The 19,620-nt window shown below is 39.2% G+C and overlaps 3 protein-coding genes across 4 annotated transcripts; 1 reads left to right on the top strand and 2 right to left on the bottom strand.

Annotated features, from left to right (window-relative positions):
* Positions 1 to 411: 411 nt before the first annotated feature.
* Positions 412 to 5,008, bottom strand: LOC121180693 (N-acyl-aromatic-L-amino acid amidohydrolase (carboxylate-forming) B-like). The gene is made up of 7 exons (XM_041036310.1): positions 4,689 to 5,008; positions 2,716 to 2,942; positions 2,390 to 2,582; positions 2,067 to 2,160; positions 1,842 to 1,949; positions 1,268 to 1,380; positions 412 to 977 (listed from the first exon to the last, which is right to left on the bottom strand). Exons 2-7 carry the CDS (start codon positions 2,940 to 2,942, stop codon positions 783 to 785), a joined length of 930 nt encoding a protein of 309 aa, XP_040892244.1. The 5' UTR covers positions 4,689 to 5,008; the 3' UTR covers positions 412 to 782.
* Positions 5,009 to 9,121: 4,113 nt separating this feature from the next.
* Positions 9,122 to 14,574, top strand: tacr3l (tachykinin receptor 3-like). The gene is made up of 5 exons (XM_041037065.1): positions 9,122 to 9,489; positions 10,269 to 10,457; positions 10,655 to 10,805; positions 12,813 to 13,009; positions 13,106 to 14,574. The coding sequence occupies exons 1-5, from the start codon at positions 9,122 to 9,124 to the stop codon at positions 13,326 to 13,328; spliced, it is 1,128 nt and encodes a 375-aa protein (XP_040892999.1). The 3' UTR covers positions 13,329 to 14,574.
* An 82-nt stretch (positions 14,575 to 14,656) lies between these two features.
* On the bottom strand, positions 14,657 to 18,174 carry si:ch211-145b13.6 (T-cell ecto-ADP-ribosyltransferase 1). 2 transcript variants are annotated; one of them, XM_041037067.1, is made up of 4 exons: positions 18,050 to 18,174; positions 16,786 to 16,888; positions 15,968 to 16,680; positions 14,657 to 15,262 (listed from the first exon to the last, which is right to left on the bottom strand). In XM_041037067.1, exons 2-4 carry the CDS (start codon positions 16,843 to 16,845, stop codon positions 15,187 to 15,189), a joined length of 849 nt encoding a protein of 282 aa, XP_040893001.1. In that variant the 5' UTR covers positions 16,846 to 16,888; positions 18,050 to 18,174; the 3' UTR covers positions 14,657 to 15,186. The 2 variants fall into 2 exon arrangements, with proteins under 2 accessions (XP_040893001.1, XP_040893000.1); XM_041037066.1 differs by lacking the exon at positions 18,050 to 18,174 and adding an exon at positions 17,174 to 17,314.
* Positions 18,175 to 19,620: the final 1,446 nt, after the last annotated feature.

Consider the following 19,620-nt stretch of genomic DNA (forward strand, 5'->3'; position numbering starts at 1 on the left):
TGAATGCAAACATACAATACTTTTTCTAAGTAACAGCCTTAATGATACCTATTTGTGTGACCTCATTATAGTACAGCATTGCATTCATTATATTTATGTATTTATCATTGCAGTAATTTTTCTCGCATGTGTTGATCTGTTCATCATGGAAGGAAATAACGTTTTACAGTGTGTTGTGTCGACAAACCATTTCCAGGTTTAATCCATCTGTATTCATCACTTCCTTACATGCGCCCCTAAATAAATGTACTCTTTTTCCCTCTCTACTCTGCCTTAAGAGTGTCTGAACAGTTATGTCCTTCGACCGATGACCACATTTCTGTTGGTAACTGTTCAGGTCAGTTAGAATTCAGTTTCTGTAAAACCTTATGACCTTACAAAGATCCAAGTCAAGTCAAAAGACACCAGTTGTTTTAAATGATCCATGTTTCAGTTTATTCAAGCGTAGTGTTGTGCATTATTGTCACAGTGCAAAAAAAGATTAGCTTCCTTACAATAATTCGTACCAGTCATTATACAGGGGGTGGAGTGTTGAAACTCCAGCACCTGTGCAATATCATTCAGTCATATATAACTCTGGTGTTATACTCGAGCTTCACAGAGGTAGAACTGTTGCACAGCTGCTTCACTGCATTGAACTACAAGGAGGTAATCATGTTTGTGTATTAGTGCATGAATCATTGGAGATGATTGAAAACATTATGCGAGTAGTGCGCATATTATATTAGATTCTAATTTAAAATCCCTACAGAATGTATTGGTCTTGTTCTGTCTCTCTACTCTCAGTCCTTCTTAACACTTACAGATGGAAAGGACAGAGTGATCTTTCGGGCTAAATGAAAAGCAATCTTCTTCTCATAGTAGGCACATTCATTGACAAAGAAAGGGTGGAGTTCTTCTCCCTCGTACTTCACCGTCTCCCCAGAAAAAGACAAGAAAATGGGGTCGCCTTTTCGGAGAAGCTTGAAGTCATTATCCTGGAGGAAGGCAGACAGCGAGAATGGTTGAGTCATTGTGCACCAGGGCAGCTTTTGCATGCAAATATGGCGTTAAGTGTTTCCCAAATCAGGTTCCTTGCAGAAGTAAAACAGAAGTAAAAACAACAATTTGTAGTTTTACAGGAGGTAATATTCTGGACTTTTCTGAACCCTGAGGACCTCAAGGGGACAACAAAATGCCAGGACTCCAGCTGTGGCCTATGGCTTCATATTTGTCGTACTGACATGAGAGTGGTATCAATTTGCATCTTTCACAAGAAGTCTCATACCTGTAGCTCGGGGTGTACGGCAGCAGTAATCTCATTGGTCGTAGGGTCTCTTGGGTAGTCGACACTCTTAATCAAACTGTATGCTTCCACTTCACCTCCTTCAAAAGTAATTCCTGTTGGCAAAGGACAGTGCGAGTAAGAAATAGTAGTATAATAGTAGTATATTACTGAGGTCATTTAAAAGGTTCACCCGAATTTCAAGAAGGCATTTTAACAGTTGTCACTTGTGGCAAACACAATCCGTGGAGATAATTGTGATTTAATTCAGCCAAATTTTGACATATCTGCCTCTTTGATTTGTCCTGGAAAGGCCTTTGTCATAGCCAAGTTATCTCCGTGACCAGATACCATTAGAGTTAAGTGAGTCAACAGTCAGAACGTTATCTATGTGGCACTTTTCAAAACCATGGAGTAATGCACAGTTACAAAAAAATAAAGGATAAAAATAGAGTTTGCTGAACTGACTGAGACTGTTCCATAAGCAGGAAAGCAAAAACTCAGCCACTACACGTCTTTTCCCAAACTTAACTGAGAAAATTTGCTTTTGTGTGCGACATCAGTGGTTGTTTCTTACCAGAATTGAATTGTTGAAGCCATTCGATTGTGAGATCCACCAGATCTTTCACCATGTTAAAGATATCAGCTCTGAGCACACCGTTGGGTTGAGGACCGACCTCAATTGCTGCAGAGAACAAGATAAACAAATTCCAAAAATGTAAAGATTTAATCCATTCACTAATTCAGAAAAAAAAAATCCTTATGTGTACGCAGACAGACACTCTAATGTACACATACTTACCAAAGCCATGTTTACCCACTGACTCTAAGGAGTAAGCCTCAGAAATGGGTATATCCAGCTGGATTGCTCTCACAGGCACAGAGGTTATCTTGCTCTGAAAACCAAATAGACTTTAATATAGCCCTATAGTTACACGTAATGCATATACAGCTTTAGTGTGAAATAGAGTGAAGTTCAGAGTCACTTCATGAAACCTACCGTTCTAGCACTCTATGTTCTACATTCATTAAATCTTTGGCGGCATCATAGCTAGAAGAAGCTGCATGCTATGAAGTGAACTGAAATACCTGAAAATATTTGTCTTGATTCCATGAAGCTTGTACCTGTATGTATTTGTAAATGTGCAGGGTGATCGAGTCTAAGGAGTAAAAGATGAGGCACAGGCCCATGTTGGCAGTGGTGTTGTGGAGATCGCAGAGCAGATCCACGGCCTCTTCACTTCCTTTGGGCCCAAGCTGAGCGTTCAGCTCCTGGGCTCGCCTCAGCTCATAGGCTGTTGAATCTGTTATGGGGGCACTGGAAACCAGAAGAAACTATAAAGAGTTTCTCATACATGCATTTTCCTCTCTACAAGTTTTCAAGTTTAACTTTAGAGGCAGAGGTATTGACCTGAACTCTCAAAAAGTTTTGTACCACTTTTTCAACTTACCTCAGCAAGGCGTTTGTGAAACAGCGGTTGAGATCTGTGTCTGTGTATCTTTTGCAAGCGTCCACAGCACGTGGGTTGGATAGGACAGTGGTTATAGAGACAGATCCGGCCCTTTCCACCTTCTGCTTCTGCATTTCTCTCACCAAATACACCCCTGACAGCTCATTTCCATGGGTGCCGCCACAAATGGCTACACGGGTCAGTGGCAGGAAAGAGACACGCTCCATCTGTCAGCAGGAAAAAAGAAATTTGTAATATTTTCTTTCTCATGAAACACAACAAGGAGACAAGCAAGCCGGCGAGTTTAAAAGTAAAGCTGAAAATTCATGAAGTCGACCAAAACCTGTTTAAAATGTAAACATGTTACGTGTAAACCAAACAGATGAGAGTAACCTGTGACTTGATGTTGGGCTCAGGTTCAGCATTTGCTCAGAAACTGGGGTGAAAAGTGCAAAAGTCGTGCTGGATGACAGTCAGTGAGTCATTTAAATTAATAAGTGACCCACTCAGTCTCAGACACATTAAAGTAGATCCCGGCAGATTTGTTAATCTCTAAATAAATTTAGGGGCAGCTTTTCAGTTTAGTTGTCCACTCAGTGAAGGACAGTTCAATAACTAAGTTATCGGCTGGAGTTCTAGGCAATGCAGCTCAAGAAAAGACAGAGATAGCAACTGTCCTTACTTTTGTTGTTTGTTTGCCAGTGGAAGTCATAAACCGTAATTGTTTCTCACAGGTGTGTAATTCACAAAATAATCACTGACAGGGCCAAATAATTTGTTCCTGTTCAGTCCTTGCAGACTAATTTGTGGGTGAGTATACACCACTGAGAAACAAGGAAAACCCCAAAGACTCCTTTAAAAGCTGCTGCATAATAATGTTTTGGTTTTTTTTAACTTATTCCTCTGCAAGTGGTCTGTGACTCATTAGGACCACTTCCAGAGCTGAATGGCAATGTGTAACCGGAATCATCTCCAAGGTAATAAAATGAGAACAAGCAGCTGCTTGCAAGAGAATTACTGTCCTCCAACAGTTTTTATTAGCAGAACACTCATGCCAGTGCCAAGACACGTTTCTCAGTAATGTTTTTAAATCATTTTTGTGATTATTTATTAGTTGCAAATTGCGTTGTTGCTTTCAATTTATGATTCAGTTGTGATTTTATAACGAGCTTCAGTTTAGTTCTTGAATTTGAATTGAGTTTGAAGTGAAACAGTAAATGGAAAACACATTTGATGTTACTAATGCCTGAGTTTAAATTCAAAAGTATAGTCAATGACCACATTAAACCTTCCATTCCGATCAAACATATATTAATATGTTTATTATAGACACAATGTTGTGGACAGTGTTTGGACCGAACTGGGTACCATAGTACTGTATGCTATAATTAAGGACGAAATGGTAATTTACATTTATACACATTTATCTTTCTTTCTTTTGCTGGATTTGGCCAATGAATTTAGCTACTATCAGTTAGTACAGCTTCTTTGTTTGTGTTTCAGGCAAGACCACTTCAAAGTTCAAAAGGTTAACTAAGTTATTTTGTCAGCTCACAACCTGTAAAGGTTTATCAGTGACTTTGTCTCTTCTCTGTCCCAGATTATTGCAGTGCAGTGTCATAAACATTCAGAAATTGTAAAGGATAAAAAAATAATATTAGACGTAATATTAAAATCTAAACACATTGATGGGCCTATTAGAAAATGTGGCTTGGACACAGTGTCAAAGTTGATTGCTCAATCACAGATGAGAAAACAAAAATTATTGTGAAGTATTTTTCACGAATGCTGACCATCTGCATCCAGTACATGCCCTGCTAATGTCTTGCGCAAGAGCAAAAGTGCTGCTGTGCTGCACTGTTCGAGTTACATGATCAGCACAGTTAGAAAAACATTATCATGCCAGTCAGTTCCACCAACAACATGTGCACGACCTATGTGCAAGACACAATGCCGAAGGCTGCATGTCTTACCTTTCTGTAAAAACTCAGCCCTTTGCGACACTCACAGAACTTCAGCAACCTTTGAACTCAGGGGGAGGAAGTCGAATCAGGACAGTAATGCAGTATTTCACAACCTGCAAGCAAAGCAATCTTGCCAGTCTCCATAAGCTACTTTCCAGTCATAAAACTTTCACATGCACAGGCATGACGGGGTGCAAAGTCAGGAACAAAACAGACCACATGCAGATGCAGACTGTTTGGATTTTTCAGCTGGCCCTCCTACTTCCTTGTGTTTCTTTCTCTTTCCTGTGGCCCTCCTCTTTCTTGTTTCTTCAGATCAAATTTCATGCGGTTCCACATGTAACAGAAACTCACTCTGTTATTTTCTACGAAACCAGCAGGAGCCGCTCTCAGTGCTCTCTGGGCTGGGGTGCAACAACAACAACAACAACAAGACCATGTGCTATGTTAAGTTGCTTCACCGATGCTAACCAAGAGCCATGATAGAAATGAACACTTATTTTACTGGAACACTAAAACTAAAAGTTTAGTGTTTACAACTGATATCAGATTCAAATATGCTGTATATACACATAACCTTTATTATAACAAGTCCAGTTGCAAAGGAGACCTGGCTAAATCATCTGTCTTCTTTCTTGGTGATCTGTCTTGTAGTTCCACAACGTAGTTGACAAGCGTCAGTATATTTTCTCCTAATCTCATGACCCAGTGCTGTTGGTTCCCAACCTTAATTTAATATAATATAATATAATATCATGTAGCATGACTTTCTGTCCCTCACACGCACCTTGTGACCCACTGCAGGGGACCTGAACCCTGAGTTGGGAGTCACTAATTTGGTAAATGCTAAAATGTTAATTACCTCACATCTTTCGTGTCTTTCCCTTCCACATAAGCCCTCCGACCTCTTCCATTTCTCTCTCTCTCTCTCTCTCTCTCTCTCTCTCTCTTTCTCCTTCAAGCAGAGTCCTAAGCTCCATTTAGACATGTAATCCCATCGGATTAGTCACTTGATCATAAGCTGCTTCCTCTCACTCGCTCACTGTATTTCTCAGTCTATCATCCTTCTCTCGGGTTCAGCTCAATTCATTTTAATTGATTTTACCTCGACGTGAACTGAAAAGATTTGACAGAGGGGACGGTTCAGCTCGTAGCCTCTCGCTCTCTGTTGACCTTGGCCTGTTGATATTTGACCTTCGATTGTGCATCTTAAGCTATTTTCTTACACAGTTACAATAATAGTTACAGTTCAAAACATGTTGACTAATTATTTATTTGTAGTGCAGAGAAGGAATATAACACTTCCTTTGCATATCACTGTGTCCTGATCTCTTTTAGGATAATTAATCTACAACTCCTTCTGAGGAATAGTACGTAAACCAGAAGACACATTTTAGACAGGACAATGCCCCGGTCGTGTACTAAAAATTGTATCGGTGCTTTACTCAGGGGCACCACAGGTGGTCGCAGAGGCAGGGGAGGCGAGTCTCCTTCACCACCACCGTAGCCATTTTTTTGTGCTTGATCGAGGGATTGACTTTGGACCGATCTCAGGCCAGTCCAAAGTCCAAAGCGACACTCTTGCTGCGCCATGGCTGGTATACAAATGTACTTTACTTAAGTAAAACTACTAACACAACAATGCAAAAATAAACCATTACAAGTAAAAGTCCTGCATTGAAAGTTGTATTTATCAAAAGTGGAACTATTTGTTCTGTGACTGAAATATTGTTAAATTACATTATTAGATTGTTAAGTTTGATGCATCAAGCAGCATTTTACTGTCGTAGCTACTTGAGGTGGAGCTAGTTTATATATGTATATATATATATATATATAGTAAAATGTTAGTGTTTGTTAGTGTTATTATGTAGCATGATGAGACATCACTGCACTTTTGCCTGTGGACGTTTTGGGATTTGCCATCAACTTTACATCCCAGCTGGCAATAAGGGATTGCATGCCAGTCTGTGTGGCATCTCATTGGGGGAAAACATTATTCCCATGCAACAATAAAACTGTGCCAGTGTGAAACTTGTGCTGCTGATGAGCTGACAGAGGAAGAGACAAACCACCACAATTAAGCAGTATGGAAGCCCTGGAGAGCTTTGTTTGTAGTTTAGACACATTGACGTTTCCAGTGAACAAATGTAATGCAGATGGCAAAAAAAAAGTGGATAGAATCAAAACAGTCATATCTAGTGTGTCCTTTCAGGGACACGCAGATGAAAATGTCATCGATCTATGTTCAAACACAGTTAACAACCTTATTAAGGATATAAAATGATTTGAAACATCTTTACAAGTTTACTTTTCTCCACAGGATTGTGTTGATTTGGTATACTACTTTATCAAACCCCGCTTGTTAGTCACAGTTTCACACTTATTTGCTTTACACAGATCAAACTTGATCCTATTACACACAGATCAGACACCAGACAAAGACACACACTCATCACCCCTGCTGTTGCCCCCCATTGTTATTAAATGATACCTGAATTATTCAGATAAAATAGAGGAGAATAATTTTGGATGTAGCCAGTGATTTTGTCATCTGTTACTCACTGGCTTGTGACCTTTTTAGCATGGAGGACAGGGCGTGTTTAGAAACGGTTTAAACAGTGACATTTGAGGTAGGGAGTGGCCCAAAAGAGGTGGCCTCTGGGTAATGAGGTCTTGCTGAGAGGAAACAGACTTTTTGACCTTCTTGTGGTCTTAGTCCCAGTGTGCACAGCTTGTAAATGTTGTGTGTGCTGTAAAGACAATGACCCATAAACTCAGAATCTTCACGTCTACTTCCATGTCCACAGTCTATGAATTTTACCGTTGGGGATACTGAATTAAACAGACCAGACCCTGACAATAAGAGTGTGGAAGTAAAATGACACATTGTACAATGCGGCTCACAAAAACAAGCGCAGCAGGTGCACTTTAGGCTAATTGGCAGTAGGACCCAGCAGGAGCAAAAGACTCTAATTGGGTATTTTCTCTGAGGCAGATGCCTTCACTGGTTTCAGTCCGGATTATAACACTACTGGAATCTGATCTGGGATCTGCGCGGGTGTGATGAAGATATTTTTGTACTTTCAAATGTTTTTTTTTTCTCCCTAAAACTTATTATAAGTCATATTGTAAGCAGGGCCATAGCTAGAATTTTACTAATCCTTAGATCGAAAGTCACCCTGATGCACTTTTAAAAATGAAAAAGATGGTCTCTGCATGTTTAATTACTTCACATACTTGATATTTACTTTAGTTCAGGTGTAAATTGCTGTTTGTTTGGGGGGTTTTTTAATGTCAAAATGGCGTTTCAAAAGCTTTTCCAGGCTGCAAAATATAATTCTGAGGGAAAATGTATTTATTTTGTTTGTCTGCAGGTGGTCACATTTAGTCTCACTGAGTCTAATAAAAATACAGCCCATCATCATGAAGTGACTAAAATATAGTTTTTTATTCATGCAGAGTTGGAGTGATATGGGAATGTGCTCCACAATCAGAAGCCTGGCTCATCAGTCTGTGTTGGCACAGTCCTGACCTCTCCTCATGAGTGAGTTCAGCCCTCACAGAGAGGAAACTAATTCTGGACATTTTATTGAAAACTGAATGTCAGAGTAGGGATTTTGTCCTAAACTTTACACGGAAAAACATTTAGAAATAGTGAGCAAAAGACTTTTCTTTATGTCCAGCGCTTAATGGCCTCATTTGATCTGTTTTACTGAGCTTATGGTTACATAACGCAGACAAACCTACATAAAATCCTGAAGCTATGGGCTTTGCTTTTCATGTCAGGGCTATTAAGGATTAACTGTATCACACTCCGACTGATCCGAGGCTTCTGACAGCCCTAATGCAGGACATGACATTTTCATCTCTTTGAAATGAAAAAAGCTCTGACATTTACCAGAGTTTTCAATCCAAATTCATTATTAGAAGAGGAAGAGACGCTGACAGTAGCAAATACAGAATACCTTGATGCACACCTGTTGATCAGGTTAGGATCTCAGGTTGCGGGAGGAGGTTGAATGCACTTATTGTAAGCTGCTTTGGACAAACGTGTCTGCCAAATGGATGCCATCTAATTAAAGTACTCAAATTTGTCAGCCAAACCTGCTTAAAATCATAAATTATATCTCATACTGTAAGAACATAATGGAGTAGCTTGATTTGGTTTTATAACAGCTCATATAATCTTTTGGCAGCTTTTGGTAAATTTTATCTGATCAGAAAAAAAAGAAAACCTGATGAATGATGTGAGATGCATTTATTCTCCGCTGCATCTCTGTGAGTGATAACAGGGAGTGGCTGCATCAGGACCAGTCGCTGTGTCTCTCTGGTTACACGTTAACACTCTTGCGCCTATGCTGCCCATCAGACGTGCCAAAGTGATTTATGTAGCCTTCCAGCAGCGGACCGAAACAGCTCCGACTGACGACGCTTGAGGAATGGCCTCTGAACGCTATGGGTCCAATTCAACCAGAAATCTGACCAACCAGTTCGTTCAGCCGGCGTGGCGCATCGCGCTGTGGTCGGTCGCTTACAGCACCGTGCTCGCGGTGGCCGTTTTCGGGAACTTGATTGTGATTTGGATTATTCTGGCCCACAAGCGAATGAGGACCGTGACCAATTATTTCCTACTGAACTTGGCTTTCTCTGATGTCTCGATGGCCGCTTTCAACACGCTTATCAACTTCATCTACGCGGCTCACGGAGAGTGGTACTTTGGAGAAGTGTACTGCAGGTTCCACAACTTCTTCCCTGTCACTGCGGTGTTCGCCAGCATCTACTCCATGACCGCGATAGCTATCGACAGGTATGGCTGAGGAGGGAAGTTCATATCATACAGCAGGCATGGAAGCGTTTTTTGTTTTTTTTGTTTTCCAGAAAGACTGTTTTCACTTCAATGCGTTCAAAATTTCAGTGTTCGTTTTCCATACAAGGTCCTGTTTGTCTCCAGTTCATACGAATTCAAATACAAGTGACATTTCACAGTTATTTGGTTGATGAATTCAGAAATTTGGGATAGTATATTTGGCTTGTTTAAATTACATATTTGATGATTTAGGCCATGTTTCATTTGTAGATTGTTGCAGGGCTATGAATGAAAATGCAAGGTTTTTATAGAGGATTTTATGGAGTTTATAGAGGCTTATTTGCACATATAAGGACAATGTAATGACCTCAGTTATTTCAAACTGAAAACAGTTTCTATTCTCGTTTTCTGTTAATTCTCTGTTTTTACTATGAACATGGCCAAGAATTCATTTGCAGAAATGGAAAACAGGAACCAAATGCATCCTTTTAAAATCCTGGCAGTCATCAGTGTTACTAAACCACAACTGCAATGAGAAGTCCTGTGCGTACTAGCACTCATGCCTAACATGCCTGAGCACTGAGGATGTAATGATTATGACACTTACTAGATATTAATTTGACCTAATCTGCAGAATGCCAGCTGTAATACTGGCCGTGTCTCATGTTACAGGGCTACACTAAGCACAACAAGCAGAAGCTGCTATTTTTGTAATGTCTGCAATTTCGTTTGCATTAGTTCACAACCCATGACAGTGTTGTGACCTCTGTACCCTGTAGGTACATGGCCATCATCCACCCTCTGAAGCCTCGTCTGTCAGCAAAGGCCACTACGGGAGTGATCGTCTGTATCTGGAGTCTGGCTGTGGTTCTGGCCTTCCCTCTCTGCTACTTCTCCACAACTCGAGCTCTGCCCCGCAGGACCCTCTGCTACGTGGCCTGGCCCCGCATGGCCGACGACCCCTTTATGTGAGAACAGAGTCACACCGGCAACCTCTTTTGTGTAACTCATGACAGGCATTATCATCATTACCAAGGCAAAGCTGGATTATAAAGATTGTGTCTATCCTTAACTCCACTAACACCTATGTCAGTGTTCATCCTCTTGTCATCCTGCTGATCATTGTATTATAATATACAGGTGATTTGTTTCCTCACTTGTGCAGGTATCACATCATAGTGACAGTTCTGGTCTACGTGCTGCCTTTAGTTGTGATGGGTATCACTTACACCATCGTGGGGGTAACGCTGTGGGGAGGGGAGATCCCTGGAGACTCATCCGATAACTATCATGGACAACTCAGAGCCAAACGGAAGGTAAACACCACATTTATTTAATGTATTTACACTTTCTCTATTAATTCAGTTTGTGTTTTTGGATTGTGTACACATGTACATAAGGTTTTGACAAAGTTTTCAAGCTTTCTCCATCTGTAGAAAATTAAGACAAGAAACAAATGGTGACAAGAATATTGACAAAACCTTAACATCGTAACTCTTCACTCTCCCAGCAGCAGGGACACCAGCCCACAGCAGTAATAAGGCTCCATATGTTGAGAAAGACCTCTGCTGTTTGGGGAGGAAGCGAAGCTCATTGCACAGGCAACTGAAACTAATGTGATCAAACAGTGTGGTCGACTTAACAGTTTACATCAGTAAAACTTTGTCGTGCAGAGCTGAAAAGCACATTAGTTCAGTACCGTGAAGGAAATTCACACTTTACAGTCTGAAAACCACATTCAGAGCGATCGTTTCAGCACAAGCATACATCATGTTATCATGCTTTTGAAGACACAACATGTTGTTCAGCCGCACCCTAGAAGAAGAGCAAAGCATCCAGAGCCACTCGTTTCGCTGTAGTTTGGCATCATCAGCCAGACTATGCAGTGTGCGCTTTGCAGCAGTTAGTGTGAGGGTTGGGTTAAACAGGGATTAAGGTCACCACAGCTGTCATGACGAGCATCTATTGAGACAGCTCTAGGATTAACGCCGAAGAATACAAATTATCGATACATATCGCAAATACTACACGTTAAGATGTCAGATTATTCAGAAATGGCACAAGGGTTAGGCAGTGAAAGTATTTCGTGACAAAGGATGTTATGGACGTTTAAAAAAAACAAAAACAAACTGTGAAAGCAATTTCTTAATATGTGGACAAGCAGCTTTTTTTTGTCATTGACCAAGTTACACACCTCAGTTTCATCTTAATTATACTCTAATTTATTCCAGAAACTGAGGGTGATGAAATAAGCAGAAATGTAAACTTCAAAATAAAACTAACTTGAGATTTCCCCCACCAAACTTAGATTAGCACAAACACACACACACACACACTTTGAACACAGAAACAGAGGCAGCGACAGGTGCAGGTTTGCCATTTACAATCTTATAGAGGCTCTTCATAGAAAAAAAATCATCAGAGGCTCAGATTGCTGGCAAAATTGAGCCGAGGAAGATAAAAGAGGTTTATAAATGCAGGGAAACAAAGCTTCAAGACAATGTCAGGCTCGATTCAAAGGCTGATGATAACAAGATTCCATCTGGACAGGAGATAAGAGCAAGTCATTCTCATCACAGTCTCGCACATGAGCTTCCGCTGATGGTATAATAGTCTCCTGCTCCTTTTAACCCCCCACCGCTCTGCATTGTGCTGTAACACACTGATGAGTTCTGCTGCACTCTCTCATCTGTCCTACCTGGAACCTGCTGGGTCTGGTGCGTCATCACTGACCTTTCCCTCTCTCTTCATATGGTAGCCATTCTGGGACTCGTCAAATGGCGATGTCATTGTTATCAGAATGAAGGGAAACAGACAACAAACTCGCTTCTTCAGAGACAATGTGCACGGAGAATTTGAAAAACAGCCTCCGGAGCGTGTAAATCTTGAAATGTCCATGGGCTTGGTGTGTCAGTGTGGACGGGGTAAACAGAGCTTTAACCTGGATTTGTGTTAATTTTGTCAGATGCTGCCGCAGTTTTAATATAAAATAATAAATACATATTCGATCAGTGCAACAGCTTGGGAATGACTGCTGCTTAACAAGCTCTAACATGAACATAGAACATGAACATAGAGGAGCATTTTCCGGCTAAAGACCCAGGTATTTGGTGCATGCAGACATTTCAGTGCTTGTAATCAGTGTGCATGTGCTCCATTTTATGGGTATTGAGTTGGCCTCTGTAGCAAAGAAAAAAAAAAGCAAGACAGAGACGAAGTTGCTGGGTTATCTTGGCACTTAACTCTCTCGGTCTCATTGTCTTATTTTATGCAATAACTAACAGTGAGAAAAATAACTTGCATTTGTCTCTTTTCTCTTGCAGGTGGTGAAGATGATGATCATCGTAGTGGTGACCTTTGCCCTCTGCTGGCTGCCCTATCATGTCTACTTCATTGTGACGGGTCTCAACAAGCGTCTGAGCAAGTGGAAGTACATCCAGCAGGTTTACCTGTCAGTGCTGTGGCTGGCAATGAGCTCCACCATGTACAACCCCATCATATACTGCTGCCTCAACAGCAGGTGAGTACAAATACGCCACAACCCACAAACATAAATAAAAGTACTGTATGTGTTCAGCGCAGCATAATTACACGTCAGGGCTTGATCTGGGTGCAGGTTCCGGGCTGGTTTCAAGCGGGTTTTCCGCTGGTGTCCCTTTGTCCGGGTCTCGAGCTATGATGAGCTAGAGCTCCAAAATACAAGACTTCGACCGGGTCACCAGAGCAGCATGTGCACCCTCTCTCGGGTCGACACCAGCATCCTTAGCAAAGACAAGAGCACTTGTTCCCGTGGAAACAGGTCAAGACTCAACTCTGAGCCCAATAATAAAGGCAGTTAGTTGTCTCACATGGGCACTCTCTATTTAAGACAATATTATGAGCTGATAGAGGCTGAGGGGAGTGATTTCGTTTCCTTATAAAGCTAGGTAATATTAATTAGCTTGTACGGGTGTGGTGAAATGTCACTTTATCAAAACTGATAAAACACAATTGAATCTTAATTAGTTTTGACAAGTAATTTTGTGTATTTGTTATGTATTGTTATGTATAACTAAATATCTTATATAACAATATAAAATACATTAATGCCTTTCTTTGATTTGAAAAGTTTATTTTGGAGGGTTTTTTTTAAATTATGAAATGCTGCTGTTCATTAGTTTGCAGTCTTGTTATTTTGTATATTATAATGCATTTATTTGTGTAAATAGACAAAATGATGTGTGACAATTTTGCAAAATCCAAAAAAGATTATTGTAACCAGTCAGTGAGAGATTAATACATATGTGGATTTTTAACATTGGTATTGCAGGAACATGTTCAACATTTCAGTATTGCTAAATATACCTAATTTTCTTAATGGGATCTTGCATACATGCTAATGTTATGTACTTTCTCGGGTTTGATTCATTTTGATCAATCATCAACAATCATTAAAAAACTATTGATGCTTTGGTAAAACATGGTTGATGGTTTGAGCTAAAATATTTTAAATATCTGAACGATTATTTTAGATTTATGTATTTTACATGTTTATTTTGTGTCAAAGCAACAGTCCACAATTCAACACAGTCTTATAGACTTCTCTGCAACAAAGCTAACACTCAAACAACAATTTATAAATGGCATTTCTGTTTTGTTGATAAAAGCTCATTCAGTTGTTACATATCTCTATGATTTTGTTTTAGATATTACCACAAGAAATTAAGATCCTGTGTCAGCATCACACACCATATTCTTTAAGCTGCTTTCGACATTTTGTAATCACATTTGTTAAATGTGACCCTTGCATGTGCTATTATATAACATAGTAGTACATGTATATGATTAAATGCTGTACTCAGTGTAGACATACTTTATATTTAATGCCATCAAACCATTACTAAGTGGATTTCATCAACAATAACTGTAGCAATGCTGCTCTAGCAACATCAATGCCTTTAAATCTACGGTAGTAACACTGATAATGAATTCACAAGTGCTTGCTCATGTTTTTGTTAGTTGGAGGAAGCATGTGCCATTTTAAAATGCACCTTTTTGGGACTCTTACAAGTCATGCTTTATTGTATGTACTGTATCTAGGTTTTTTTTTGGTACATGATAATTGTACGTACATGTGTTACAATATTAAGATATACACAAACACACAGACACAACTTGTATATAATTGTATATATTACACTGAATTGGTGTTTTATTGTTGCAATATGATATGAAAATACTATAAAAGCTAATATTGTCTCTGTGAATAACACTTTTGTTACATTTTTGTCTGAGGTTATTTGATATTGGTGTTGGATTAGAGAATGCTTACAAGTGTCATTCTGTAAAACATCAATCAACAACATTTTATCATTTAAAAGCTGGAGCTCGAAAGGAGCAGCTTTTTGGGTTACATTGTCTGCCATCTTTCTCAGAGACACAGTCACAAAGATGCTCGAAGATTAGTCCTACATACGTATTTAAAAAAAATAGGAAGCAAGAGAGGGGAACAGGATTTCAATTCAAAACACACGGTAGTAAGTAAAAAACAATTATATGACAGTTGTATGACTATATTTTTTTCAGCCAACTACTAAAGCTTGTGGCACCTTAACTGGCAAATATTACAGATTTTTATTTTTTCCATTGTACTGTTGTAAGCACAAAGCAGTGTTTTGCATTTCAATGGCTCTCAGCTGTCTGAGCATGTCTTAGATGCTAATTGTTAGCATGTAAAAGAGATAAAGCCACAAGCATCAAAACAAGCCACTGGGTGGAGACATCAGCTGGAGACCTGGAGAGACAAACAAAGAGAGATGAATATATTGTAAAATCAAAATAACTTAAGTGCCCCTGAAAACATATATTACATTCTGCAATCTATGAGAAGCTGGCTAGCTCAAGTTTTTTTTTTAATTTAGTTGTTAATATTTAAGGTAGAAAGGAGGCATACCAAAGATTTAAGACCAGGTTTTCAAGGGATTAAAAATATATATATATATATATATGTGTGTGTGTGTGTGTGTGTGTGTGTGTATATATCTATATATCTATATCTATATATCTATATCTATATCTATCTATCTATCTATCTATCTATCTATCTATCTATCTATATCTATATCTATATCTATCTATATCTATATCTATATCTATATATATATATATATATATATATATACACACACACACACACATTTACAGATTAACTATATATATATACACTTCATTACACGGGCTTGGACATTAAAGCAACTATTTTGGGTGAAGAACAGTTCCAATTCGCACACAGTAAGGTAAAACTATATGGTCTTTGTGTTTGGTACAAATATTTGACGCCAAACAATTCCTCATTTATTGGTGATAGCTATAATTTCCAAAGAAAAAACACAGTTTTGATAGAAAAAATCTCATATAGTGCAACCTCACGATTCATAGCTTAGTTTTTGTTAATAATCATGGGATTGAGTAACATATTTATCAAGAAAATGTGTCTTACCGTGAAAAGATGTAGCAGTTGTGGAAACTCTTTAGATCTGAATGTTTCAAAACAATCTCAGTGTACGACGAATCATCAGTATTTATTTCTTTTACAGTCTCCACAGTGAACACCTCAGCTGGAGATAAGAGTATATTTTTCTCGTCGTTCTTGCAAATGTTGTCCCCCAGTTTGGCAAAGAAGCAAGAAGTGATGTTTAAAACGAATAAACCATCCAAATCGTTGAAGTACTTTAGCTTGGCAAAGTCTGCCTCTGCTTTGCTGAACCTTCCAAGCCTCACTTTTGACCCTTTTTGTACGTTGAAGTTATCTTCCTCTGGGACAATATACACAGTCTTGCAATTATTTGGCTTCTGCAGCATCATGTAATCCATAAGCAGGAAGTGAAGAGACTTGAAATGGAAGTCGTTTTCATAGGTGCTAACATTTGCACCCACTGTCTCCACTTCATTGTTCAAGGTCACTATAAACTCTCTATCCACATTATCATATGCCAAAAGTGCAGTAGTATGTTCTTGTCGTCCTCCTGGGATCAACTTTGAACACCGGGTACTTTCATTCCATGCTTTCTCGAATGAAGAGCTGTGTTTTAGCTCTTGTTTTAAGAGGCCTGACTCTATAAACTTCTTCATGGCCTCTTCACGGCAGTTACTGTACAGGTCATCTACAGCGTCTGGGGCCATGTCCAGGACTTTTGAGCTCCCTGCAGGCACCTTTAATTGAAGACAGAAATTAAATTTTATTTTCAAGAAGATAATGTTTTATCTTTCTAACACAAAAAGTTTTGAATGGTTGTTTGTAAGAGAAATCCTACTTACACTGTAGTAGAGAGCTGTGAAAATGATCGCAGCAAGAAGCACTTTTCTTCTGTCCCACATTTTAAAGGTCTTCTTCTTGTCTTTTGTCTGTCTACACAAGTCTCTGTAACAGAAATCAGAGAAAAGCACTGAGAAAAGCACTGCAAGACCAAACTTGTATTAAAAAAGTCTGAGGCACAGTACACAATCCAAGAATGGGAGGGTCTGGTTTGTTGCTCACACACTTTATTTAGACAAGCCTTTAATTGTCTTTTATCAGTTTTCTGTCCAAGCCATATGGCAAACCGCCCTCCTCCCACACTAGATAAAAACTTTAAACACTAAAATAAACAGCAGATGTTGTAAAAGCACATACGTTAAGCAAAGAGAATCAATTTCTGCTACTTACAGCGCCAAAAAAACAAAAACAGAAAAACCCCCAATCAAGTCTATGAACATCAAACTGCAGTGGTGTGATCACTCTCTGCAGAACACTTCTCTGGGAGGGGGAAAAAAGCTTTTTATCACCAAGTCGCTGCACTTTCCTTCCTGAGGAAGGAAAACTCATCCAGTATGAATTGTTTCTTAACCCACAGCTACTGAGTTACTGTAGTAAGCTTTTTCCTGATATGTTTCAGATGTTTGTAGTTGCTATGACTATGAAAATGTATTTAGATTATGAAAGGGAGACTTTTTTTGTCCCCCTTTTTTTTTTTTACAAAGACCTGTCTCCCTTAAGCTGAAATTAATAGTCTTTTATTTTCTTTCCAGTTACATTCATCATGCAAAATTTCGTATTTTGTAATCTTTCATATTTGTGTGCTGTGTTCAATAAAACTAAGTAGATTGCCTTGATCCACTTAAAGAGAAAATTCTCATCTTTTTGGTCTATTCACCGCACTGATCCTTCCTCTTTTTCAATGATTCTCAGACTGATTTATCTGGCTGAGAAGAGGCCGCTTTAGTGGTTAGAGCTGGGTGAACCGATATACACTGATGTGTGTCCCAGCTTAAGAACATAAAAACGGACTTTCCTAGTTTTGTTGATTTATTTTTCTGTGGTCTGTAGCAATCATACAAACAGGTAAACCATCAATATGCAATTAAGCACATACACATATGCAGATAAGGACTGGAATTGCTAATCAAATGTGTTAGCGACCAGTTCACAGCCAACATTACAGCCTCCCACAAGGTTTATAAACTAGAGAAATTACAAGCACGTATGCTACCAAATAATCACGATAACATCTAATTTTTATATTTCAAATTCCATCAGACCCACCTGTGAGCATTCAGGCACAGCAATAACAAAAATAGTGTAGGTTTGTAGGACAGATATACACCAACAAATTCTTATCAGCCGCACAGACGCGCAGAGTGAACTAAACTTCTCTAAACTACACCAACGGCAGCCGATGTGCGTTCAAGGTCAATCTGTAAATGACAGCTCCCGTGAGTTCACCGAAGTGGGAGTGAGTAAATTACCATCAACGTGAAGCAAACAGAAGTAAACTTGTATTACACTGACGTGGGCTTTCCAACAATAAGTTACAGTGTTTTTATGATTAAAAACCGAGCAAAAGCTGTTGTAAGGCACAACCCAACAGCGAATATTGTTTGCTTTGATTGTGAGAAGCATGCTGATGACTATTTGAATGGTGTTTTCTTTGGTGTTCCCTAGAGATGGGGCTTGTGACAATCTACGTCCTGTTCTAAGGCCATGTTCCCCCCTCCAGACCATCTCTTCCTTCCTTCCTTCCTTCCTTACTGGTACAGTGAGGCTGCTGAAGAGCAAATTCCTAGAGCCCTAACTCAATGTCTGCATTTTATTTTTATTCCTAGCTGTTCAGTCAGAGCGGAAGGAACATGAGGACTGGTGCTGGACCTCTCTGGATCCGGCAGGTGTATGGAAACTGGAATATTTTTTTGAATTTTCTGTGGTTAATTATAATTAATATTGAGTTGGATTAGAAAAAAATGGGGTGTAATGTAACATTTATCCACAAGTTCCCGTGTGAACTTGGCATCGGAGGCCCTAACAAGGTGGCACTACAATGCGGAAGATTTAAAATGACTAAATAAAAATAAGTGAAACAAACAAAATCAAACACGACATGTGTTGTGATAATAATTTCATTTGTGCATTTGTGTGTGTGCTTTTATTGTCAAATGGCAGGTCTCAGTCAGAGCACTTCTGTGGATCTCAGGAAAACAGTATGAGCAGTTCTGGAACTAGCGACCCCACCCACTTTACGACACTACTGTGACATGACATTTTCCATGCCACATTAAAATTAAACTACAAGACAGATAAGAGGAAGAGGTATTTCATTTCAGTGTCAGCAGAGAACATCATAGTGAAACTGCCACCAAATGCAAAGTACTTAATTTAGTTTCCATGTAGGGGTGCAAGGAATTTTTTTCTTTTTTGAAAAAGAGAAAACAATGAAGTCTCCAAACAAAGCTTGGAGGTATGAACTGTTCCTGCCAGTTCATACCTCCAAGCTGTGACTTCATTGTTTTCATTTAAGAACGGAAACTGTGTCTCTTTTTCAAAAAAGAAAAAAATGGCTGTTGCTACTCATTATTTGATTCATTGTGAGTGGGCTTTTATTTTGAAAATTATATCCGGAAGTTTTGATCTTGTGTGGTCGATGCTGACACAGTAAACAGCCTTTTTTGTTTTGTTTTGTTGTTGTTGTTTTTTTTTTTGTTACACGTTTGTTATGTGTAATAAACAGTACAGACTGGAATAAAAAAAAAACGGGACCGTCTAAACTAGCACTGTTGTATGATGCGGCTCCGTTTTGTGACCGGAAATAGCGCTGTTTCCGGTTCCACACGCGCCTAAAA

This window comes from Toxotes jaculatrix, chromosome 4, assembly GCF_017976425.1.
Source record: "Toxotes jaculatrix isolate fToxJac2 chromosome 4, fToxJac2.pri, whole genome shotgun sequence".
NCBI classification, from domain to species: Eukaryota; Metazoa; Chordata; class Actinopteri; family Toxotidae; genus Toxotes; species Toxotes jaculatrix.